This window comes from Salminus brasiliensis, chromosome 17 (genome assembly GCF_030463535.1).
Source record: "Salminus brasiliensis chromosome 17, fSalBra1.hap2, whole genome shotgun sequence".
Taxonomy (NCBI): domain Eukaryota; kingdom Metazoa; phylum Chordata; class Actinopteri; order Characiformes; family Bryconidae; genus Salminus; species Salminus brasiliensis.
In genome coordinates this window covers 7,957,168-7,977,106 of record NC_132894.1, presented here as the reverse complement: position 1 = coordinate 7,977,106, position 19,939 = coordinate 7,957,168, and the positions used below count along the sequence as shown (strand labels likewise).

At 40.6% G+C, this 19,939-nt stretch overlaps 2 protein-coding genes across 2 annotated transcripts; one reads left to right on the top strand and one right to left on the bottom strand.

The window, feature by feature from the left end:
• The first annotated feature begins 519 nt into the window (after positions 1–519).
• On the top strand, positions 520–8,093 carry ubxn6 (UBX domain protein 6). Its single transcript, XM_072660336.1, has 11 exons — positions 520–690; positions 1,659–1,813; positions 2,335–2,399; positions 2,511–2,630; positions 2,708–2,805; positions 2,881–2,956; positions 3,375–3,459; positions 3,667–3,886; positions 4,579–4,709; positions 5,632–5,780; positions 7,032–8,093. The coding sequence occupies exons 1-11, from the start codon at positions 608–610 to the stop codon at positions 7,155–7,157; spliced, it is 1,308 nt and encodes a 435-aa protein (XP_072516437.1). The 5' UTR covers positions 520–607; the 3' UTR covers positions 7,158–8,093.
• Positions 8,094–8,571: 478 nt separating this feature from the next.
• Positions 8,572–18,899, bottom strand: chaf1a (chromatin assembly factor 1, subunit A (p150)). Its single transcript, XM_072660335.1, has 16 exons — positions 18,616–18,899; positions 17,314–17,364; positions 15,738–16,351; positions 15,151–15,201; positions 14,739–14,983; positions 14,583–14,643; positions 14,336–14,404; positions 13,994–14,208; positions 13,628–13,799; positions 13,410–13,490; positions 12,686–12,784; positions 11,593–11,836; positions 11,168–11,306; positions 9,617–9,932; positions 9,369–9,462; positions 8,572–9,261 (listed from the first exon to the last, which is right to left on the bottom strand). The coding sequence occupies exons 1-16, from the start codon at positions 18,683–18,685 to the stop codon at positions 9,149–9,151; spliced, it is 2,634 nt and encodes an 877-aa protein (XP_072516436.1). The 5' UTR covers positions 18,686–18,899; the 3' UTR covers positions 8,572–9,148.
• Positions 18,900–19,939: the final 1,040 nt, after the last annotated feature.

The following is a 19,939-nucleotide window of genomic DNA, read 5'->3' as shown; positions in this document are numbered from 1 at the left end:
TCACTGTGTGTGTTTGATCACTAGTATGTATGTGTGCGTGTTCACTGCATGGATGGGTTAAAGGCAGAGGCCAAATCCCATCTGTGCCCATCCGTCCTGTCTTGATCCAGCATTTCCTGCTGATATCGGCCCGATAATGATACCCATAAATACTGGTACCGTCATGATACCCATAAATACTGGTAAAACTACCCTAATTTGCTCACAAATAAATCACAAATAAATAATAAAGGTTTTACTAATAACTAAGGAATCAAATTATAGCCAGAGGACATGCAACTACTACCCACCTGTATTAGCAACTGTTTTTAGTGGCTAAATGTTATTTAAATCTATACATTACATTTTAGTATTGTACTTATTTAATAATTGTTTCTCCTTAATAATCAGACTTGCTATTAAACTCATAATTACTGTGTTTTTGTGTCAGAAAAGGGAACATTTGGTTTGTACATCCGCTGCACTAGATGTCGCTAAAAACACCATTCCGCCTCACAGAGGCCTCGTTTCCTGCCCGTCCCTCTCCCCGTGGATGTAAACAGATTACTAGGCTCGGTTTGTATGTCCAGACAGTTATCTGTCCCTTTTTAATACAGTTGCACTAACAATGAAGAAGTTTTTCGAAGATTTCAAGAAGGACATCAAATTTAAGTCAGCGGGACCAGGGAAGAAACTTACTGAGGAGGGCAGGTAAACACAGCTGTGCATCAGGACTGATCTGGATCTGACAGCTACTAACTGTTAAGCTCTGCTGGTTTAGGGAGCAGTAAGATCCTCTGCACACATTTAGCTAACACTGTTACACCATATCTGATAAAACACATTCGTAAAAATTCCTAAAAGCTTTAATTGTACTTATTTGTTTGTCATGTTTGTCTTCAGCTAATCCCAATAACTGCCTGAAGCGAATTCATGGATGCAAACGCTACTGTTTTAGTGGCTAGCTATTGACCTCAGTCCAGTTCATTCAGACCTGCCGAGGGCTTTAACGATACACTTTACAGGTTTTAATACGATTTAAATCTCAAATGTCGACGTTTTATTTGTGCGAGACGTGTTGATCATGTTGTGTAAAGCATACATTGGTTTGGTTGAGGAAAGGTAGGTAGCTACTATGGTCAGTGGTCAGTGGTCAGTGGTATCAATCTAAAGGCAAGGAGGCAGATGAAAGACCCTTATAAGAGAATAAGGGACGTGCACTAATTTGCTCACAAATAAATCACAAATAAATAATAAAGGTTTTACTAATTACTAAGGAGTCAAATTATAGCCAGAGGACATGCAACTACTACCCACCTGTATTAGCAACTGTTTTTAGTGGCTAAATGTTATTTAAATCTATACATTACATTTTAGTATTGTACTTATTTAATAAGTACAATACTAAAATGCACTAATGCATGAATTCGTACCCCCTTCTGTTATACCATAGCTTTTAAACCTTCACACTAATTCAACACTAATTACTAATATCTGCATTCAGTAAAGTAAGCAGTACGCCTAAGTGGAAAAATCCACTGACTTTGTTGAAGCCTGCCTTCCTCGCCTCCCCCTGATTATCCAGGAATTTGATCACAGAGCTTATTCCAAAGCAAACCGTGTTATTAGTCATAACAGTCTTGTGCTCATAAGACATGTGCTCATGTTTGTATTTTCAGCGCTAGGCCCTCAGTGGCTCAGAGCAGCAACCAGGCGAAGCCTCGCTATGCACCCAACGAAAGCACTCAGAGAGCTGGAGCCGCAGCACTGGCCCGAGTGGAGCAGCAGCACCGGCCGCGCATAAACACCTCGCAGGAGGCCATCAGGAACCAGGGTGAGTTAGTCTTCAGGAGTTCAATCCGAGTAGGGTGTTACTGACAGACAGACAAGACAACCATATTCACATATTCTGCCCATAACCCATCCTTGCAAAGAACACACACACACACACAGTGACTATGAGCACACATGCTCCTCTAGCTTCTGATGAATCTGCTTTAAGATGACCTGGACCTGAAGTTTTATTCATATGTCGTCCTGGATCAGATATCAAATCTAGTTCCTGCTCATGTGACAGTCACAACGATAATTCACATGCTTGTGCATGCATCGTCTTTTTAAATTATGAACAGCTGAGCTATATCTGGATCAAATTATCATTGGTTATCAGTGTTTTTTTTTGGGGGGGGGGGTTGCTGCTGCATAGGCTGAATCTCAAATGGCTGAATAAAGAGCCATTTGTAATTGGCCCCTGTGCATGCGGTGTGGTGTGCTTTAGCATCTGAGGAATGCACAGCAAACAATATGATTACTCTGTCAGTTAGTAGTACTGGTACAGAGTCTTTTCTGTTTCAGTGAGGAAGGAGCTTGAGGCGGAGGCTGCCGCCACAGCAGCAGAACCTAAAAGCGTGGATGCTGAGGCAAGAAGCAGTTTTGCCCTAACACTGTCCATTAATATAGTGATTACTTGTCATCTTGTTCTCAGTTTAGTTGGTCTATAGCAATCCGTTCTGCTGCTTCTCTTTTTCCAGGTTCCGGTGAAGGACCCAGCATGTTTCTCTGTATCCGGAGTGTACTTTATCTGCCCCTTGACGGGGGAAACCTTAACGAAGAGCGAGAGAGAGATGCACATTAAAGAGGCCATTCTCCTGGTATGTGTATTTACAGTTCCAGCACTGGGCCGACCTGCTGTGTGAGAAACTTTATTTATCGGTGTTCTTTCTTGCAGAGATTCTCTGAGAATCCAGTCGAGGCTTCTGTTATGATGATCCATACTTTCAACAAGGACAGAGAGAAAGTGAAGGCTGCGGTGGATATCATCAGCAAGTGAGCACCAGCTTCCTTTTGTGTTTAGAAAAACGAGTGCAAATTGTGCTACATTTTTTTTTCAATACTTTTCAGATACATTGACAACATCTGTAAAAATCCAACGGAAGAGAAATACAGAAAGATTAAAGTCAGCAACAAAGTCTTTCAGGTTAGTAATACACACGTGCAATGAACCCACGCTTTCTGAGGCAGTATCTGATTGATTTGTCTCTCTTAGGGAACCTTACACAGTATTATAAACATGAACCAAACTGAAAACATGTTTTTTTTTACTTATTTTATACTGTTCTTTTTAAACAAACTGGACCTCAGAGTAAAAGACATACAGGACCATAGTAACGATTAGGTGCTGGAATATCTTTAGGCTTCCCACCCATTTTAGAAACACGTTTTCCAGGACTGCAGCAGGACATTTTCAATGATTTGTACATCAACAAATTCACAATAAACTGATCTCTCTGTCTTTAAATATTTATATCTTTAAATATTCGTACTTACCTCAAACTCCACCACATCACAAAATCATGTATCACGCAAAATCTCTCCTTCACCTCATTATTCTACAGGAGAAGGTCCGTGGGATCGAGGGGAGTCGAGAGTATTTGCAGGCTCTTGGATTTGAGAGCATCATGCTCCCAGTTGATGGGCAAGGTAAATAAATATACAGTGTAATTAATAAACTTAAAGTCTTTTTGACATGACATAAGTGTGATGATATAAGTAGCTGATTTTTTTGCATACAGCAACTGTAATGACAAACCACATCATCCCTGTTCACTTATTTGGCTTGAAAACAGAACAGCAGAATTGATAATACTATGGCTAAACTGTCTGGACATTCCTCCTGCCATTCTCCAGAGGACACAGAGGAGTTCCTGTTGCTGCCGGAGCAGGAGGCAGCATCCCTGGAGCAGATGAAGGAGAAGAAGGAGCAGCTGCAGAACGGGGAGCCTGTCAGAGCCAAGCTGGACCGCCAGCCTCAAGCCTTCAGACCTTCACAGCATGCTACTCGTTTTGAGCTGCCACCAGACTTCTACAACCTGACTGCAGAAGAGCTGAAAAGAGAACAGCAGCAGAAGTATGACGGCAAAGGAATATAGCTCCTCAGGGTCTATGACACTCGTTTCAGTATCCATCCCAATATCAATCTTGATCGGTTTCCAGTTATCTACTTAAGGGAAATCAATAACGGATAGACCTCACCCTTTCTTATCAAGGCACATTTTAAAAGGAACTGACCTGGGGCTGCGAGTGTTCCAGCAGACTAAGGTGCTGCCACTATGATCAGAGGATCGCTCGTTCAAATCCCAGGTCAACCTGCTTGCCATCAGCAGACGGAATCCAAGAGAGCACAGTTGTCCGGGGTGGTTGATAGCACTTCCTCCCCACATTACTCTTACTGTGATGTTGGTCAGGACAGTCCTCTGTTAGGTTTCCTTTAAGCACACTGGCTGCCTAGCAATGCTGCATCAGCGGATGTTCGAAAAGGTTCTGGCAGGCTTCATGTGTATCAAAGGAGACGTATGGTAGTCTTAACGCTCCTAGTGTTGGGGCATTGCTAGTTTCAGGGGGAGTTCACATTAACGGGGGTAAAAATAAAGGGAGTAAAATTAGAAATGAAAATGAAAAAAAAAAAAAATAGAAGGAACTGAAATAACTCACTAAATGTTGTTTTATATATGAGCTTCAGTTGAGAGACTGTAGCTGTGTAGACTGCATTATAGAATAATCTTTGTGATTCACAGCCTTTTTTTGAAAACTGTCTTTCAGAAGCGATATAGTTGAGAGAAATTCCATGCTGCGGACAAAAGCCATGCGGGAAAAGGACGAGCAAAGGGAGAGAAGGAAGTACAACTACACTCTCCTAAGAGTGCGGTTACCAGACGGGAATATACTACAAGGTATGCAAGTCTTTTTAACACTTGCCCTGAAATCAGGTAAACCACATGGAAGTGACTGTGTTTTGGGTTGGGTTTTTTTTGTGCATTTTTTTACTCATAAAATGGTCTGACTATTAGCTAAGTCACAAGAATAGACAAACGAATGGTAACTAAACTAAAAGGGGATGAGCATTCTTGTGATTTAATATTTTTGTAGCAATTTACATTTTAATTTTATTAATTAACAAGCGGATCTGGTTTTGCAACCCCAGGCTGAGCGCTAACTGCTAACACTGGTGAAGTGTGCAGGAAAATGCTCATAAGAACTGCGTAATGCTGCTTAACCCAAGTCACATTCATGTAAAATCCGGTATTATTACTGGACGGCTTCAGTGCACATGCTACTTTTACGTTCATTGCTGGTTCTATATCTTTCAAAAGTCCAGAAATGCATGTGTAAAGCATTTCCTCCTTGAGGTGTGGCTCAAAGCACAGATTCCACTTCCCGACTGTAGAACCCAGGGGAGCCCAGGAGCAAGACACACAGATTCTCCATTAATGTTGCTTTAAATGATCTAAATAAACCACTTCCAAAACCTCCCTTACTTCTTTCCACGAACCACACCTCTTCTACACACAATTCCCAGTACAGTCCCCTGGGTTCTCAATGGGATTTAAATCTGGTGATTGTGTTGCCCATGACATCACCTGAACCGCTGTACTCCTCAACCCACTCTGTCGTTTGATAACGTCTTGCATCTTGCATTGTCTTGTGGGTGGATCAAGTCATATTTGGGCCTTCAAGCACATCCAGAACAGTATACGGGTAGTGAACATCCGTGTGTGACACTACGTACACTTGGGCAATTCCTTTTGACTGCCAGCGTATTTGACCCAGCACAGTCAACACTGATTTCACAAGCTTATCAACATTTACCCACAGGAACTTTCCTGGCCTGGGAGAGAGTGGCCGCGCTGTATCAGTTTGTGCGAGATTCACTGGAGAACGGCTGGCAGCCCTTCGAGCTGTTGGCACCTGGCGGCCAGAAACTGAAGGAAGACGAGGACGTGGCACTGAATGAATGTAACCTTGTAAGTACAGCAATTTCGTGAGAAATAAGGTGACCGGATATTCTGTGGTCAAGAGGATGGTAGGGGTCATTATAACTACTTTTATAATGTTTGTGGACACCCCTTCTAATGAATGCATCTAGCTACTTTATGTTGCACCCATTGCTGACACAGGTATGCAAATGCACACACACACAGAGCTTGTCTAATCCCTGTGGAGAAGTATTGGCAATAGAATAGGACTCTGTGGAGCAGATAAACATGAACCCATTGGCATCATGCCTAATGCCAGGCGTGGGCTAGAGGGTTATAATGTGGAGCTGTGTGAACTTTTGGAATGAGGTGGGGTGGTGATCATCCTACATGCAGTCTAATCCTTACAGCAATGCCATTTTTTTTAAGCTGTTGATTTTGAGAGAAATAATGAATGAACCAGTAAAAACAAACCTGTTTATTGACAAACTCAAAATGACCCTCATTATTAACTAAAAACATTACTGGGAAAACATATCCATCATGCATGTTTGCAAATCTCTTATGCACTTTGTGACTGAGTTACGCGGCTAATGGGTAGTACGACTTTCCATTTCCTCCTTTGGACGATGATTGCACAGCAGCTTTTAAAAAAAAATGTATTTATTTATTTGTCAATTTTTCCTTTTTTGTTCCTCCCCAATGTGGTACAGCCATTTAACCCTTATACACTTTCAGAATGTTAATGAAATTGTTAGTAGGGTGTCGGAAGGCAGGCCTGCAGCAGCTTTAGATATCGATTTATTGAATTTTTGGCCCAACTGTGTCATTTTTTTTTCCCCAACCCGTTGATTCCCGATCACATAATACCATCAGCATGGGGAGGGTGAAGAAGGCAAGCACCTGAAGCAATTCAATTACATTACATGAGTGAAGCAAGAGTGCTGGGCCAGCGATCGTTTAGATGCCTGGACGGTTGTGGAGTCACTGGGGATTAAACCCTCTCCACTTGGTAGTCTCAAAAAGATTTCTAGCCTGCTATTATTTTTGACTGACTGAATTGAGAATACAACTAAAATCTATGGTGTGAATATATTAACAAAATGATAAAGATAGAGGTACCCAAGAATAGGACCCTTTTTTCCCCCCCTGAATAAAGGACAGAATTGTAGGACAATGAGCCAGAATTCCCAAAATATACAACATGCTATTGAAAAGCCTCCACTCCCAATGTTAGAGAACATTAGAGTGACACATAAGTGTTCACCTTTTAATGATTTCTCCTCTTCCTTCCCTCAGGCCCCTGCAGCTCTCTTGACTTTTTCTTGGGACGCTGTGGTCCAGGCAGACATTGCTGCAGCTGGAGGACAGAGCAGTTCGGTTCTGAAGCCAGAACTGCTACAGAACATAAAGAGCCTGAGCTGAACACTGGCTCTGATCCCTTTCTGCTCTCCCTGCCTGTGCCTCCTGTTTCCTCTCTTCTGTTAACAGCCCCCTTTCCCTGCTGGAGTCCACGCAACCGAGTTCACATTCACAGGCTCAGAGCATTACTGCAAGTGCTGGTAGGGTGTTATGAGATAAGAAATGTGGGAGAACACAGTGGTATTGCTTAGTCAGTAATCAAGCAGCTTGAGCGGTGACAACTTTGAATAGGGGTTTCAGCACTTTTACAACTAAGCAAAGGCATTGTAACACCTCGTTTGCCTCAGACGAGAAGGATATTTTTGTGATTAAATGTTCAGTGTATTGTTTGTAAGCTGGAGAATGAATTTATTTCTACTGCACTGTGAGGCTGCTGTAAACCAGTCCCTGTCTCCGAACCAGTGTCCTACCGAAGAGTTGGTATTTTTAGACAGATCTGTTAAATGTGGAACAGATGAAAGCACTTTGAAGCTTCTTTAACTGAGGAGAATTATTAAATATGCTAATCCAGTTTGCAAGATACTGGTAGTCAAGTGTAGTGAAGTTATTTTCATATTTTATTTTGTATTTAATAGCTTTAACGACTACGCAAACACACTTAAAAGGATTGCATACTGAACACTGCAGAAACCAGGATGACAACAAGCTACCTCCTCACAAACCAGTAAATATTCTCACATTTCATGAGAACACTAAACACCAGAATGCGGTTATGAAGTTTTCTTGCCCAAGTAGTACAGTATGCATCTTGTCAGTGGTTCCCAGCATCAGTAGAGAACAGCAAAGAAGCAACCTGCTTGTTAAACTGTTTGTTTGTTTTAGTTGAACGTTTAATTGATAATCAACGCATAGCACAAGAGAAATGCCGTTATCTGTCTGCAGTAGCATCGTTTTGTTGCTTTGACTGATTTACAGTATGTAATAAAGTTTAACAGTGCATTAGATCTGTCAGTTTTGACTAATTTTGGCCAGCAGCATCAGCAGCAGCTTGTCAAGTCTGATTCACTTGAGCATAGCTTCTTTTCTTTTCCATCAACTAGTGGCTCACGAAGATTTTTTTTAAATAATGCTTTATTTAAACAAGTATTAGACACCTATTACAACTGCAAGTTGTCCTGCAGTTGTTTTAGAGCTTCAGAAAACATTATGCCAACAGACAGATTAATGTTAAATTCTTCTTTCCTTTTATGGACGGTCATGTAACATTTCCACCTCTAAACCATTTTCCAACATTACATTATAGAGGTCTGAAATATCATTTACACCGTGTTTAGCAGCTTGGAGAACAAACAGCACTTACAGGGTCTTCTTTTTTCCTTTTTACAAAAGCTCCAAGAGACTAAAAGAGAATCCAACCAAACATTGGCAGGCATACATGAGCCATGATGCAGATAAGTAAAGGCATATAAAAGTGCGATACATTTAACAAATCATTTTTTTAATGAAATAACCCAGTTCAAGTATTCTGGAAAAAAAACACTTATATATATACTTTATGTGATAAAACACTGAGCCGACACTGAGCTATAAGTCCAGCAGACAGCTACTACTCCTGAGCTTATATTCATTAAGCTTCAAGCTCGAGTGATCAACTTTCTTATATGGTGAACTGATTGACCGGGTCGGATCCAAGATGAGCACTCGTGTTTGGAAAGCTTAATGAATACAGGCCCAGGTCGTACAAAGTGATGTGATGTTTGGACCACTGTGGACCAGCAGAGCCTACAGAGTCTGTTCATGAGTAAGCCTGCCACCACTTATCCATTGGGGCAGAGAATTAAACCACAGCTGCCTCTTCAAAAGAGCTTGTTTGAGCTTAAAATAGTCCACTGGTAGTATTTTACAATGATCAGATGCTTAATTTAACGTTTAAATGGCGTGACTGCGCATTTGAGAGGCTTTTGTAATATTGGGTCTTCCCACTGATTGCGGACTAGATTCTTTTAGCCATTCTTTACACATGGACCAAGACATGTTGAGCATGGTGTCGAGTTTCAGGCAGTGGCTGTTGTAGGGCAAGGAAGGGACAGTGCAGTATCACTGATGTTCACTGGCTCTGCAGTCTTAGCTTCTGTTGTGGATGTTTGGCCTCCTTGTTCAGATGATCCTAAATTAAGTAGTTGAAAAGAGACGATCAATGTTTGGCCTCCTCTGTGTAGCTGATATCTATCTATTCGGAGTTAGGGATCTGTAGTTCACAATCTAAAGACTTACCATTATTTTGCGACTGTTCACACAAAATGATGCAGTCATCATCCTCATCATCCTCTGTGTCCGCTTGAAATCCATCAGTTTCCATTGCCTCAGTCTAAGAAATACATAGCACAAACTATAACTTTACCGCTGTCCTCGTTTGTGCACTGTAATGGTGATATTACTCTAGAGCAATCAGAAAACTGTACAGGATTCCACACTACCACAATCTATACAACATTAACCTTCTACAAACAATATGGATGTACCTGTTCAGGGTCAGTACATTTCTTCATGTATTTAGTGATCGAGTGGTTGCTGGCACTCTTCCTCCTGTTGGAGGGGGTGGTGGATGAGGACTGGGGTGCGCTAGGAGAGGTGCTCTGTGACCCTGGCAACTGTCCTGTGGGCTCGTCACGGGGCGCGTGGGCTCCAGAGGTGAGGTAGGTCCATTTGCAAGGCACTGGCAGAGAATCTTGCCCAAAGCGTGCCAGGACATCAGCATGCACGTACCAGCAGCAGCGCCTGTAAGTTGAGCGCTTCTCATATACTGCATTCTCCTTCATGAGACGCTTCACATGAATCCTGAAGAAAAATCAAATCAATCGAGAAGATGAGAACTGTGCTTGAAGTCATCAATTAACAGTTAGCAGAGATATTTTGCTTATTGGTACAGGCATTGAAAAGATGTTATCTGCAGCTATATGATGCACAACAGGTTCCACTTACTTAAAGATGTTAAAAACGCCCCTAAATGAGGAAGACAGCACTTTTTTGTGGTCAAGGTCTCTAATCAGTAATATCCATGCTGTAGATTTCCATGCACAGAACATCTTTCCTCTTGACTTAAGGTGGGCTTAAATTTAGTGGTCAAGGTTGCCAAAGTTGCCAAATACACACAGAAAAGGCCTCCCCTCACATATTTAGCATGTTAGCCTAATAAGCTACAATAAAAAACTATAGACAAGCTTACTACAGTACGTTTACTGCAGTTAGTTGTTCAACAACTGTCGCAACCCATTAAAGTCAGTGCTGTGCTCTACTCTGTGCTGCCTCCGCTCTCTTAGTCTGGCAGGTTTTTTTTGTGTGGATGGTATACGATTTGAACTAAAGAATGTGTAAAACTATCAAGTCTTTGCTCTGCTTTGTCTATAAGACAACACCACTAACTGGATACCTCTTTCAAAAGGACTTCACCCAGCCCAGTACAGTGAGTATCAGAACACAGCAGAGCCAACAAACACCACTAACAATCACCCACACAAAAAAAAATCTAATCAAACTGTGCAGGCCACATTTAACCACGACTAAATGTACTGCAGGATTAAACAGCTAAAGGAAAGTGATCAAAGTGATTAAGGATTTAGCTCTAAATAAGCAGCTCTTTTCAGCTGCGTTTCTACCTTAAACGCTTTCAAATGTGGTTTACTACAAAAAGTAAAAAGTTATTTTCATGCAGAGAGAAAAATGCACAAACTTTACCAAAGCCCTGCACGATTATGTATGATCCAAGTTCGCCTGGAAATGTTAACGCTGCATCCTGACCTGTCCTTGACTAGTATCAGTGACCAACCAATCATACTGAAAGACCATCTGCATTATTAACTAAACATTGCTTAAAAGCAATTACTTTGGGTGATGGCACCATGAGTGATGCTCAGAAAGGTTTGAAATTACCTGAACACACTGTAAAAACCATACTCTCAAATAGTCTACCTTTTGAGGGTACAAAAGTTTGACTTTCTGTTCTGCTCAAACGAAACACAAGAAACCTGTTAATTTATCACAGACAGACAGAACAGCAATGCAAACTGGCTTACCTGGGTGGAATGTGGTCTGAATTCTGAGGGCTGCGAGATGGTGAGGGCGTTTGCTGGCGACAGAACTCCTGGAACTCTGTGATGATCACCTTACTGCTATTAACATTGCCATGCAGTAAAGGCAGCAGCTGAGATAGCACTGAAAGACAAGCAATAATGTGTGAAAGTTCCACTAAAAATCAAAGCATCAGCAAAACACCTTCAGTAGCACAACAATTTTGCAGCTCACAGAGAAAATGTGTACTGCTAAAATATAGCAGAGGGAACACACCCCATTCGTTTTGTTTTAGTTGAAATAATTGGGTCAAACGTAAGACAATCAGAGCAGGAAAAATGTTAAGATTTTTTGTTTCTCTGAAAAGTGCAACTGACAAGTTTGTTTGGTAAACGCCTCAGTTACCACAAAGTGAACAATCCAAACTTACATTGTTCTTTTCTCTGTTGGCGTAATGCATCATCTTCAGGTGTACCAGGCTCTTCTCTGAGCAGAGGCTCCAACATGCAGACAGCATAAGGCCTTAGCAATTCAAGCGGATGCTCCTCTCCCTCCCAAACGCAGCCCCTCACTACCGCCTCCAGGACCTTCAGCTTCTTCTTAGACATCAACTCGTCCCACTCCCGAGCCTTCAGTTTCTGATGGACCTTCTGCTTCTCAAGGTCACCACCCTCCTACACACACACACACACACACACACACACACACACACACTTAATTAACTGTCCTATATAGGGTAATTTAAGTAACAAGACCATACCTACCTAACCTTAACCACTTATTTCCACCCCTGTAAAAGGTTAACTGCTCATGGATGGCTTTCTATCCATTAAAAAGATGACTGACTGCAAGCAATGGTGGTATTTTAAAATTACAACATGGTGAAATTAATGTTCCTATCAAATAAACTATGTGTTAAGCTGTTCTGGTAGCAGGTAGCAGAACTGTAGCATGTTACAGCTTAACATGTTACAACCACAGGTTCATTCTGGAACACTAATCCATAACTGATGCAGGTTTATAAAGATTTAAATGTCAGGGAGTAAATCCATGTTTCGGAGTTACTAAGGCATTAGCTAATCCACTTTGTTCAGGATACTGTCCTCATTAGCACCACAAGCTAGCAAACCATCGTTTTTTTCTTTTCAGACAAACATTGCACTAGAGTAGGGTCTACGGTAAGTTTTTCACCACATTCCATTCACGCCCCTAATTTGTGAAAATTTAAAATCGGCGCGCAAAAGTAATTTACTAATACGTTTATATTTTTATTATTATTATCTGACAGTGGTGACTCTAGGACTGTTAAACTGAATAGTAGGGGGTCCAATGGTCCTCAAAATGGTTTACAAAATACACTGTTTCTTTTAATTCTGATACTGGATGAACAAGACACTATAGAAGCCTATTTTTTTATTATTATTATTATTCATTCAGTGGTGGGTTACGCATGTCAAAATTTTTCTTGAACTTTAAAACCCTTCGACAGATACACAATTTATGATGGCTGCAGCCAGACATACCTCATCTTCAAGTGCTCCCTCCCCATCTGAAAGATAACCATGTGGAACAAAGAAGCCGTCATCGTCGTCATCATCCTCTCCTGCTTCGTCGTCATCATCCTGACAAAACACAATAAGTGTTAGTGTTATTGACACCCATCAAAAAATAAAATATCACTGTTTCCATGTTAATGAAAGCACAAATCTTTTGGTCTAATAAATTATTTAAACTGCATGTCTTCCACTGAAATGTATTATTAAAGTCCCGGTCATGCTACACGCAACTATAGGCTTCAGGATCAGACTATGAACAAGAAAAAAAAAAAAAAAGCATTTAAATTTTATAATAATTATAAATAATTTAAGTTTATAAGCAAAAATACTAACATTTTCAGCATTTCATACACTGGATGTAATGGCCAAATGAAAATAAAACAGTTAACATTTGTTTAATGAACTGTTCAGACCCGACAATAAATAGTACATTTAAAAGTGTATTTTAATAGCAAGCACCTCAATAAGCAAAGCACCCTTGAAAATATTGATTATTCAAAAACTCAATGAAATTTTGAATTTAAAAAAAAAAAAAAAAAAAAAAAAAAAAAAAAAAAAAAACTTGTCCAGACTCTCACCTTTGAGCCATCATTGAAAATCATTACAGATTAAACTCTTAAGCATAAACTTTAGCACTATCGCTTAATTTCTTGCTCAATTCAATGTATTTGTAAAAAGAAATACAACTTACCCCCTCACTGTGGGATAAAGATTCTCCTGGCTCTTCTTCCTCCCATTCTTCATCACTGTCCACCTCATAGTCCAACAACTCCTAAAATATGCACAAATTATATTATATAATATTATATTAGATGTTAACTTATTTACTTCTAACATGTACAAGCTAACAGTAATAAGAATGTAAGTGTCTAATCCAGAAGCGTGTGAGAATTTCAAGGTTTCTTTTACCTTATCCTGCCTCAAAGGGCACCGAGGCGATATGTAGGTGCTTTTTTTGCTACAGGTTCCCCAGTAAGCAGGACGATAGTTTTCATGAAACTGCAAAAGCTTCATGCGTCCATAGCGTTTGCGGTCAGGAACATCATCTGGTTTCAGGCCCTCTGTGACCACTAAACAATCACTGATGACGAAACAGTAGTTTTAATAGAAGAAACAGGCACCAGTTCATTGAGTAAACAATACGAACACTGATACACATTTCGCTGTACAGTGTACACTGTACAGTGACAAATACGTGCACCTTTACCTTTACAGTACTAGCTTCTCTTTAACTAATAGGTAATTCATTCTTTCTAAAACCATTTATTGACTGACCTCATGTTTGTGCGCCTGAATTTGGTTGGGCCTGACTTGCGGGGTTTGTGGGATAACCAATCCTTCAAGCCGTTTAGGGTAGCACCTGGTTCAGCCAGGTACTGATCTAGCTCTTCCAGTACCGAATCATCACACTGAATTCGGGTCAGTGGTGCCAGTATCATGTGCTCTTTGATCTCAAATGGCGCAAATTTTCCACAGACAGATGCCAGTGTCTGAAACACAGTAAGTCGTTTAAAATTAGGGTTGAACATGGACAAAACATTTCAGATAAATAAGTTGGGTAGATAAAAGCATCACAAAGAATAAAGATAAGCTTGTGAAGTGCAGTCTGTACCCTACCTTTGGTGCTAACTGTGTCTTGGATTTCTGTAGGAATCTGGTGATCTCAGCTTTACCAGCTTTGATTCTCTAGAAATAGATCAGGACAGGGTTACTGAAATGCAACCTTTAAGTTCAGTATATTTAAAAAAAAAATAGAAATAATGAATTAAAACCAATCAAGAAAAAGACCATTATATAGTGGGTTGAAACCACTGAATTAGAAGCACTACAGTCTAAACACTCGTTTCACAAACAAAACGTTCACCTCTTTCTCTTCTTTCAACCGTTTTTCCTCCTCCTTCTTTCTTTTCTCTTCAAGTCTCGCCCTTGAAGGGAAGAAAAAACAAAAAAGACCACATCAATAAGCATTAAACAGGAAAAGTCAAAATATAAAAACACAAAACTTAATGGGGCCACTAACTCTATCTTCACTTTACGCTGCTCCTCTTTCGCACGCAGTTTCTCTGCTTTCTCTTTATCATCCCTTTCCTTTTTCTCTCGTCGTTCCTTTTCCTCCTTCTCTTTTTTTTCTTTTTTCTCCTTCTCTTTCTCCTCTTTAAGTCTGCGCGCTTCCTCCCTCTTCTTCTCTTTGGCAGCTCTAGCCTCCTGTTTCTGCCGCTCTTTCTCCTCCCGCTGTCGTTGCTTTTCTTCCATTTCCTGAGCACTCTGTGGGATGAGGACAGAATATGAATATTACTGAATAAATTAGCTTGTGTGATGATCAAAACATTAAAATGCAACTTCCTAAAAGCACCACAGCTAAGGAGTATTTGAGTTGTTTGCAAGTAGTTCAATTCTTTAAATTAAATATACTTTAAGCTATCCAGACAAACCTTGAGTGAGCGCCGTTTTACTTTTTTCTGCTCAGCATCTGTCCTTGGCACCTTAGAAACAGAATAATATATAAAATGTATTTCTAATCATGAGTATTTACTAAATGTATAATTATCAGAAATAGGACAACGTTGCACAACTGGACATAAAGATCCCCAGTCACCTTAAAACCATTTGTAATGAAATAAATGAAAACTTGACTTTTGAGGTAATATTGTCATGCTATAAGTTTGAAAAAGGTCTCGCTTAATCATCATCCACTGTTTTACGAAAATTATTACACTGGTTTAATTACTAAGCAAACATTAAGTCCTTCAGTTTGGTCTATATTCAGCTTTTTTAATCATTTGGGAGGAACACATTCAGTGCCTTACCAATAGGGCAGGGCAATCTTAAAATGCAAATGTTGGTCTATGTACACACTTCATAAATAGCTCTGGAAATAGTCTAATATTTCTAATTGCCTTGAATCCAAATGAAAATGGACTTTTTTTTTTCTTTTAAATAGGACAATACTCTTGTTTGTCAACTTCAATCAATCTTTATAAAGCATTGTGGCTGGCTCAAAGATCATCCTTTTACTCACTGAGGCAGGAGTGGTTGGTGTGCTTTTGCTGGGTTCCGGTGAGCTCTCAACAAGAGATACAGAGCTGGTGGACACGGGAGACAACAGAGACTCATTCTGACTCACTTCAGTCTCCTGCTGCTTCTCATGCTCAGTCTCAGAGTCCAGAGTGAGGTCCATCTGAGGGAGTGTAACACTGTCCTCTGCTTCATCTGTTTCCATATTGTCGTCTGATGACTGGGGGACAGCAGGGTCTGTTTCTGGTTCTTTTTCCTGCACTGCATTCTGAATGCTTGGTGCAGCACTGCCTGTAAGGGGGCACAAAGCATCCACAGGCGCAGAAGGCTGCTCTCTGACTGCATCAATTGAGTTAGAGTCCTCTGTTAGGTCAATTGTGACCGAAGTAGTACAGCTAACTGGGGGACGCTTTCTCCGACTCATAAAACTATCAAGAGGTCCACGTCCATTAACCAAAGCAGGTCTACGTTGCAGTGGGAGGGAGGAGGCATCTACTTCATTCTCTCTATCCAAAGCACTGGATTCTTGGGTAGGTGGAGCAGAAGGTACAGTTCTTGTTCTTTTGTTCTCTCTGCCTTCCTTGGGTTCTGTGTTAAGTCGTTTGAAGGGAAGACGGGCTGCAAAAGAAGTGCCACACATTAAAACATTATAGCTGCTTTTACACTGACACAATTAAGTTAACATTTCTGTAATAGCTGGAACCAGCTAAGTCAAGAGCACCTAAACTTTCTATTTATGCAAGTTACACAACGTTCAAGTGATGAATTATAAGTGATGTCATACACACACAAAAAAAAAAACATTCAGAACCATCCTCTTTTCACTATCCCCTACATATGAAAATTCAGGACAAAGACAACGTCATAAAGATGTTGGTTCTCAGAGAAACTGTATGCAATGAACTTTGGCTCACCCATGTCTGATTAGGTACATCATTTGTAAACTACGCAAGGCAGAATATTGTGGGAATTTTGTAGTGCACTAAAATCTTAGCAATTTTTTGGGGTACAACTATAAACATGGCAGAACCTCCAAAGAAGTGCACTATATAGAGAACAGGGCACAGTTTTGGACACAGCTCATGTATCGCCAAAATTACAACCCTACAGGAGCATGGAGGGGAGAAAAAAAAAAGTCAACATAAAACAATTTCCGCCCCAAATCATTTCTATTGGTTCATTCATCAAGAAATCAACATGTGAAGAACAACTGCCAGATTCAAATTGTGTTTTGTTGGTTCACTTTTTGGTTGGCTTGTTTTTGTGTGACAGCGATGTTATGCAGATAAACACTCCATGTGTGTATGTAACAAATAAATAAATAAAAATAAATCAACATAACGTTAACATAGTGAAACATGCAGCTTCAGTGTTTATTAAGCACTAACAATATCCAATATGCTTTAAAAAAGTCTGTTGTGCATTACGATAAGATGCAATATCACCCTATTGCCTAGTTCTACATTAACACCTCAATTATAAACTATACATAATATCCACACATTTTAGAGTGCACTAAAACTGGACCACATGCAGTCTTTCAGTCTGATAGTTCAGTCCTTGAGTTGAGGATTTCTTACCTTGCACAAGCTTCTTGGTGGCAGCGCTTGCTTTGTCCGCACAGTCCATACCTGCATTAAAACATTTTTAAATTACCAGATTTTAATAAATACTGACCCCAAAGGAAACTTAGCAGCCAGTAGCAGTTACACAATACAATAATAATGCATCGAATAACCTTTTTTCAAATGCATTTCAACCTAACCAGCGATTAAAGGCAGGGCAGTAACAAAAATATGAATGCACAATGTGCAGGAGGAGCAGGTCTCTGCAGATCAAAGAAACAATACTGAATAAACACATGTGCATATATTGGTATTTATGTACATAAGTATTTATGTCAAATCGTGTCCAGGGGTGCAGATGTACAGGATGTACAGTGGAGTGTCATCTCTGTCTCAAGCTACAGTTGTAAGGGGTGGTGTTAGACATTTCAAGCTCAATTAAGTACCTCAACTATACAAAGACTGTTTAATGTTTTGACTACACTTGTATTTCGGTGCATTTTCAGAAGAGTGAGAGTAAGTAAGAGATCCTTTGAGGAAACTTACTTTGACCAGAATTAATAAACTACTTAGCTAGCTACTGACCTTCCCAAAGCCCTTACCTACACTAAACTGTCTTTAGTGATCCCAAAACCTACAGGCAGACTGAGCTTAACAGCCCCTATCGTCTGAATAATGTTTGCTTTTTTTCCCCTCTCCCGCCATTCAGTGCATCCATTATGCAGCAGGCCCTGGTCCGCACTTCACTACTGAGAGCAGGCACTGCCTTGGCTAGCACCTGAACTCACAAAACAGAGGCCACAGTGTCCTGTCTGTCTTAATATGTTTAAGCACATGAATGCATTGATATTTCCTTTAAAAGCACAAAGCCTACAGCGTGAAAAGCGCAGGTGAGACTCAAAAATGGCAGGTCGACATAACAAAAATAAGCGCTAGCTTAGCTCGCAAATCAGACAGGCTAAATGCCATTAGCTAGCATTAGTTCCTCCAGGTAGAAATAAAGCAAAACTGCACTCATGGACACAAATAATGAGCATTTACTGTGTTTGGTTGTTTTATGGTGCACCAAGATGACAAACAATCGCCATGGCTAAAACATTTCACAACAAACTGAAGCTTAAATGAACTTAGCTAGTGCTAGCTAGCTATAGCTCCCCTGGCTAACAGTAACGTAGCTAGCAGCTCGGCTAGCAATTCAGCGAAACGGATGAATGTCACGGTTGGCAGCCAAGAATATTTCAGTCTGAACAAGACTTATCAAAAATAAGACACAGAAAAGAGCCAATAAATATCATAACCGATATCTTAGACTCGCACCTCTGCGTGGAGTGGAGGCTAAAGGCCCGTCCGCGGAAGGGTCTTCGGCCGCAAGCATCACCACCACCATCCGTCTCCTCAACTTAGCACCTTGATAGCTTACAGAAACCCGCAAAGTAGCAAAAACGTCCCGAGGAAGGTCTATCTTACTCCAAAATAAAAAGTCCGCGGTCTCATTGACTCTGTAATTGGACGACAGTGTGAACTAGGTGACTGCAGCGCGCGCGGTGCTCTTCTCGCTGCTCGGGGTTTCAACTGTTTGCTTTTCCCTTCTGCCCGCTTCCCCGCTGCTCCCCTCGCGCTTCACTCAGAATTGGCGGGAGCTCTTCGTGAGCTTCCCTAGCCGCCGCTGATTGGTTACTGGCGCGATTCGTCACCGCAGACACAAAAACAAGCGATTGGCTCTTTCTCAAGGAGCCCCCCCCCCTCAGCGTTTCTATGGTAACGGCCAGAGGTGGCAAAATCAGTGTCCAGGTTCACAAAAGAAACGTTAGTTAGATGTGCTTTCCTAATGTTAGTGTGCACAAATAAAAACTAGCTGATGCTCACTTAAAAAGTAGTGTGCACCAGGAAAAAAAGTGATGCTCACTTAAAAAGTAGTGTGCACCAGGAAAAAAGAGTGATGCACACCTAAAAAGTAGTGTGCACCAGGAAAAATGAGCTGATGCACACTTAAAAAGTAGTGTGCACCAGGAAAAAAGAGTGATGCACACCTAAAAAGTAGTGTGCACCAGGAAAAAAGAGTGATGCACACCTAAAAAGTAGTGTGCATCAAGAAAAATGAGCTGATGCACACTTAAAAAGTAGTGTGCACCAGGAAAAAAGAGTGATGCACACCTAAAAAGTAGTGAGCACACACCTAAAAAGTAGTGTGCACCAAGAAAGCAATTATTGATGCACACTTAAAAAGTAGTGTGCACACACCTAAATAGTGTGCACCAAGAAAGCAATTATTGATGCACACTTAAAAAGTAGTGTGCACACACCTAAAAAGTAGTGTGCACCAAGAAAGCAATTATTGATGCTCCCTTAAAAAGTAGTGTGCACCAGGAAAAAAGAGTGATGCACACTTAAAAAGTAGTGTGCACCAGGAAAAATAAGCTGATGCTCACTTAAAAAGTAGGGTGCACCAGGAAAAAAGAGTGATGCACACTTAAAAAGTAGTGTGCACACACATAAAAAGTAGTGTGCACCAAGAAAGCAATTATTGATGCACACTTAACAAGTAGTGTGCACACACCTAAAAAGTAGTGTGCATCAAGAAAACAAATATTGATGCACACTTAAAATGTACTGTGCATCAAGAAAAAATAATTGGTGATGC

Bases quoted from the DNA above. Each gene is read 5' to 3' on its own strand.
- ubxn6 (XM_072660336.1), top strand. From the start codon at position 608: ATGAAGAAGTTTTTCGAAGATTTCAAGAAGGACATCAAATTTAAGTCA. The intron at 691-1,658 runs GTAAACACAGCT...TTGTATTTTCAG, and splicing joins AAACTTACTGAGGAGGGCAG to CGCTAGGCCCTCAGTGGCTC. The intron at 3,460-3,666 runs GTAAATAAATAT...GCCATTCTCCAG, and splicing joins GCTCCCAGTTGATGGGCAAG to AGGACACAGAGGAGTTCCTG.
- chaf1a (XM_072660335.1), bottom strand. From the start codon at position 18,685: ATGGTGGTGGTGATGCTTGCGGCCGAAGACCCTTCCGCGGACGGGCCT. The intron at 14,209-14,335 runs GTAGGGTACAGA...ACTGTGTTTCAG, and splicing joins AGACACAGTTAGCACCAAAG to ACACTGGCATCTGTCTGTGG. The intron at 11,307-11,592 runs GTAAGTTTGGAT...CTTGTCTTTCAG, and splicing joins CCAACAGAGAAAAGAACAAT to TGCTATCTCAGCTGCTGCCT.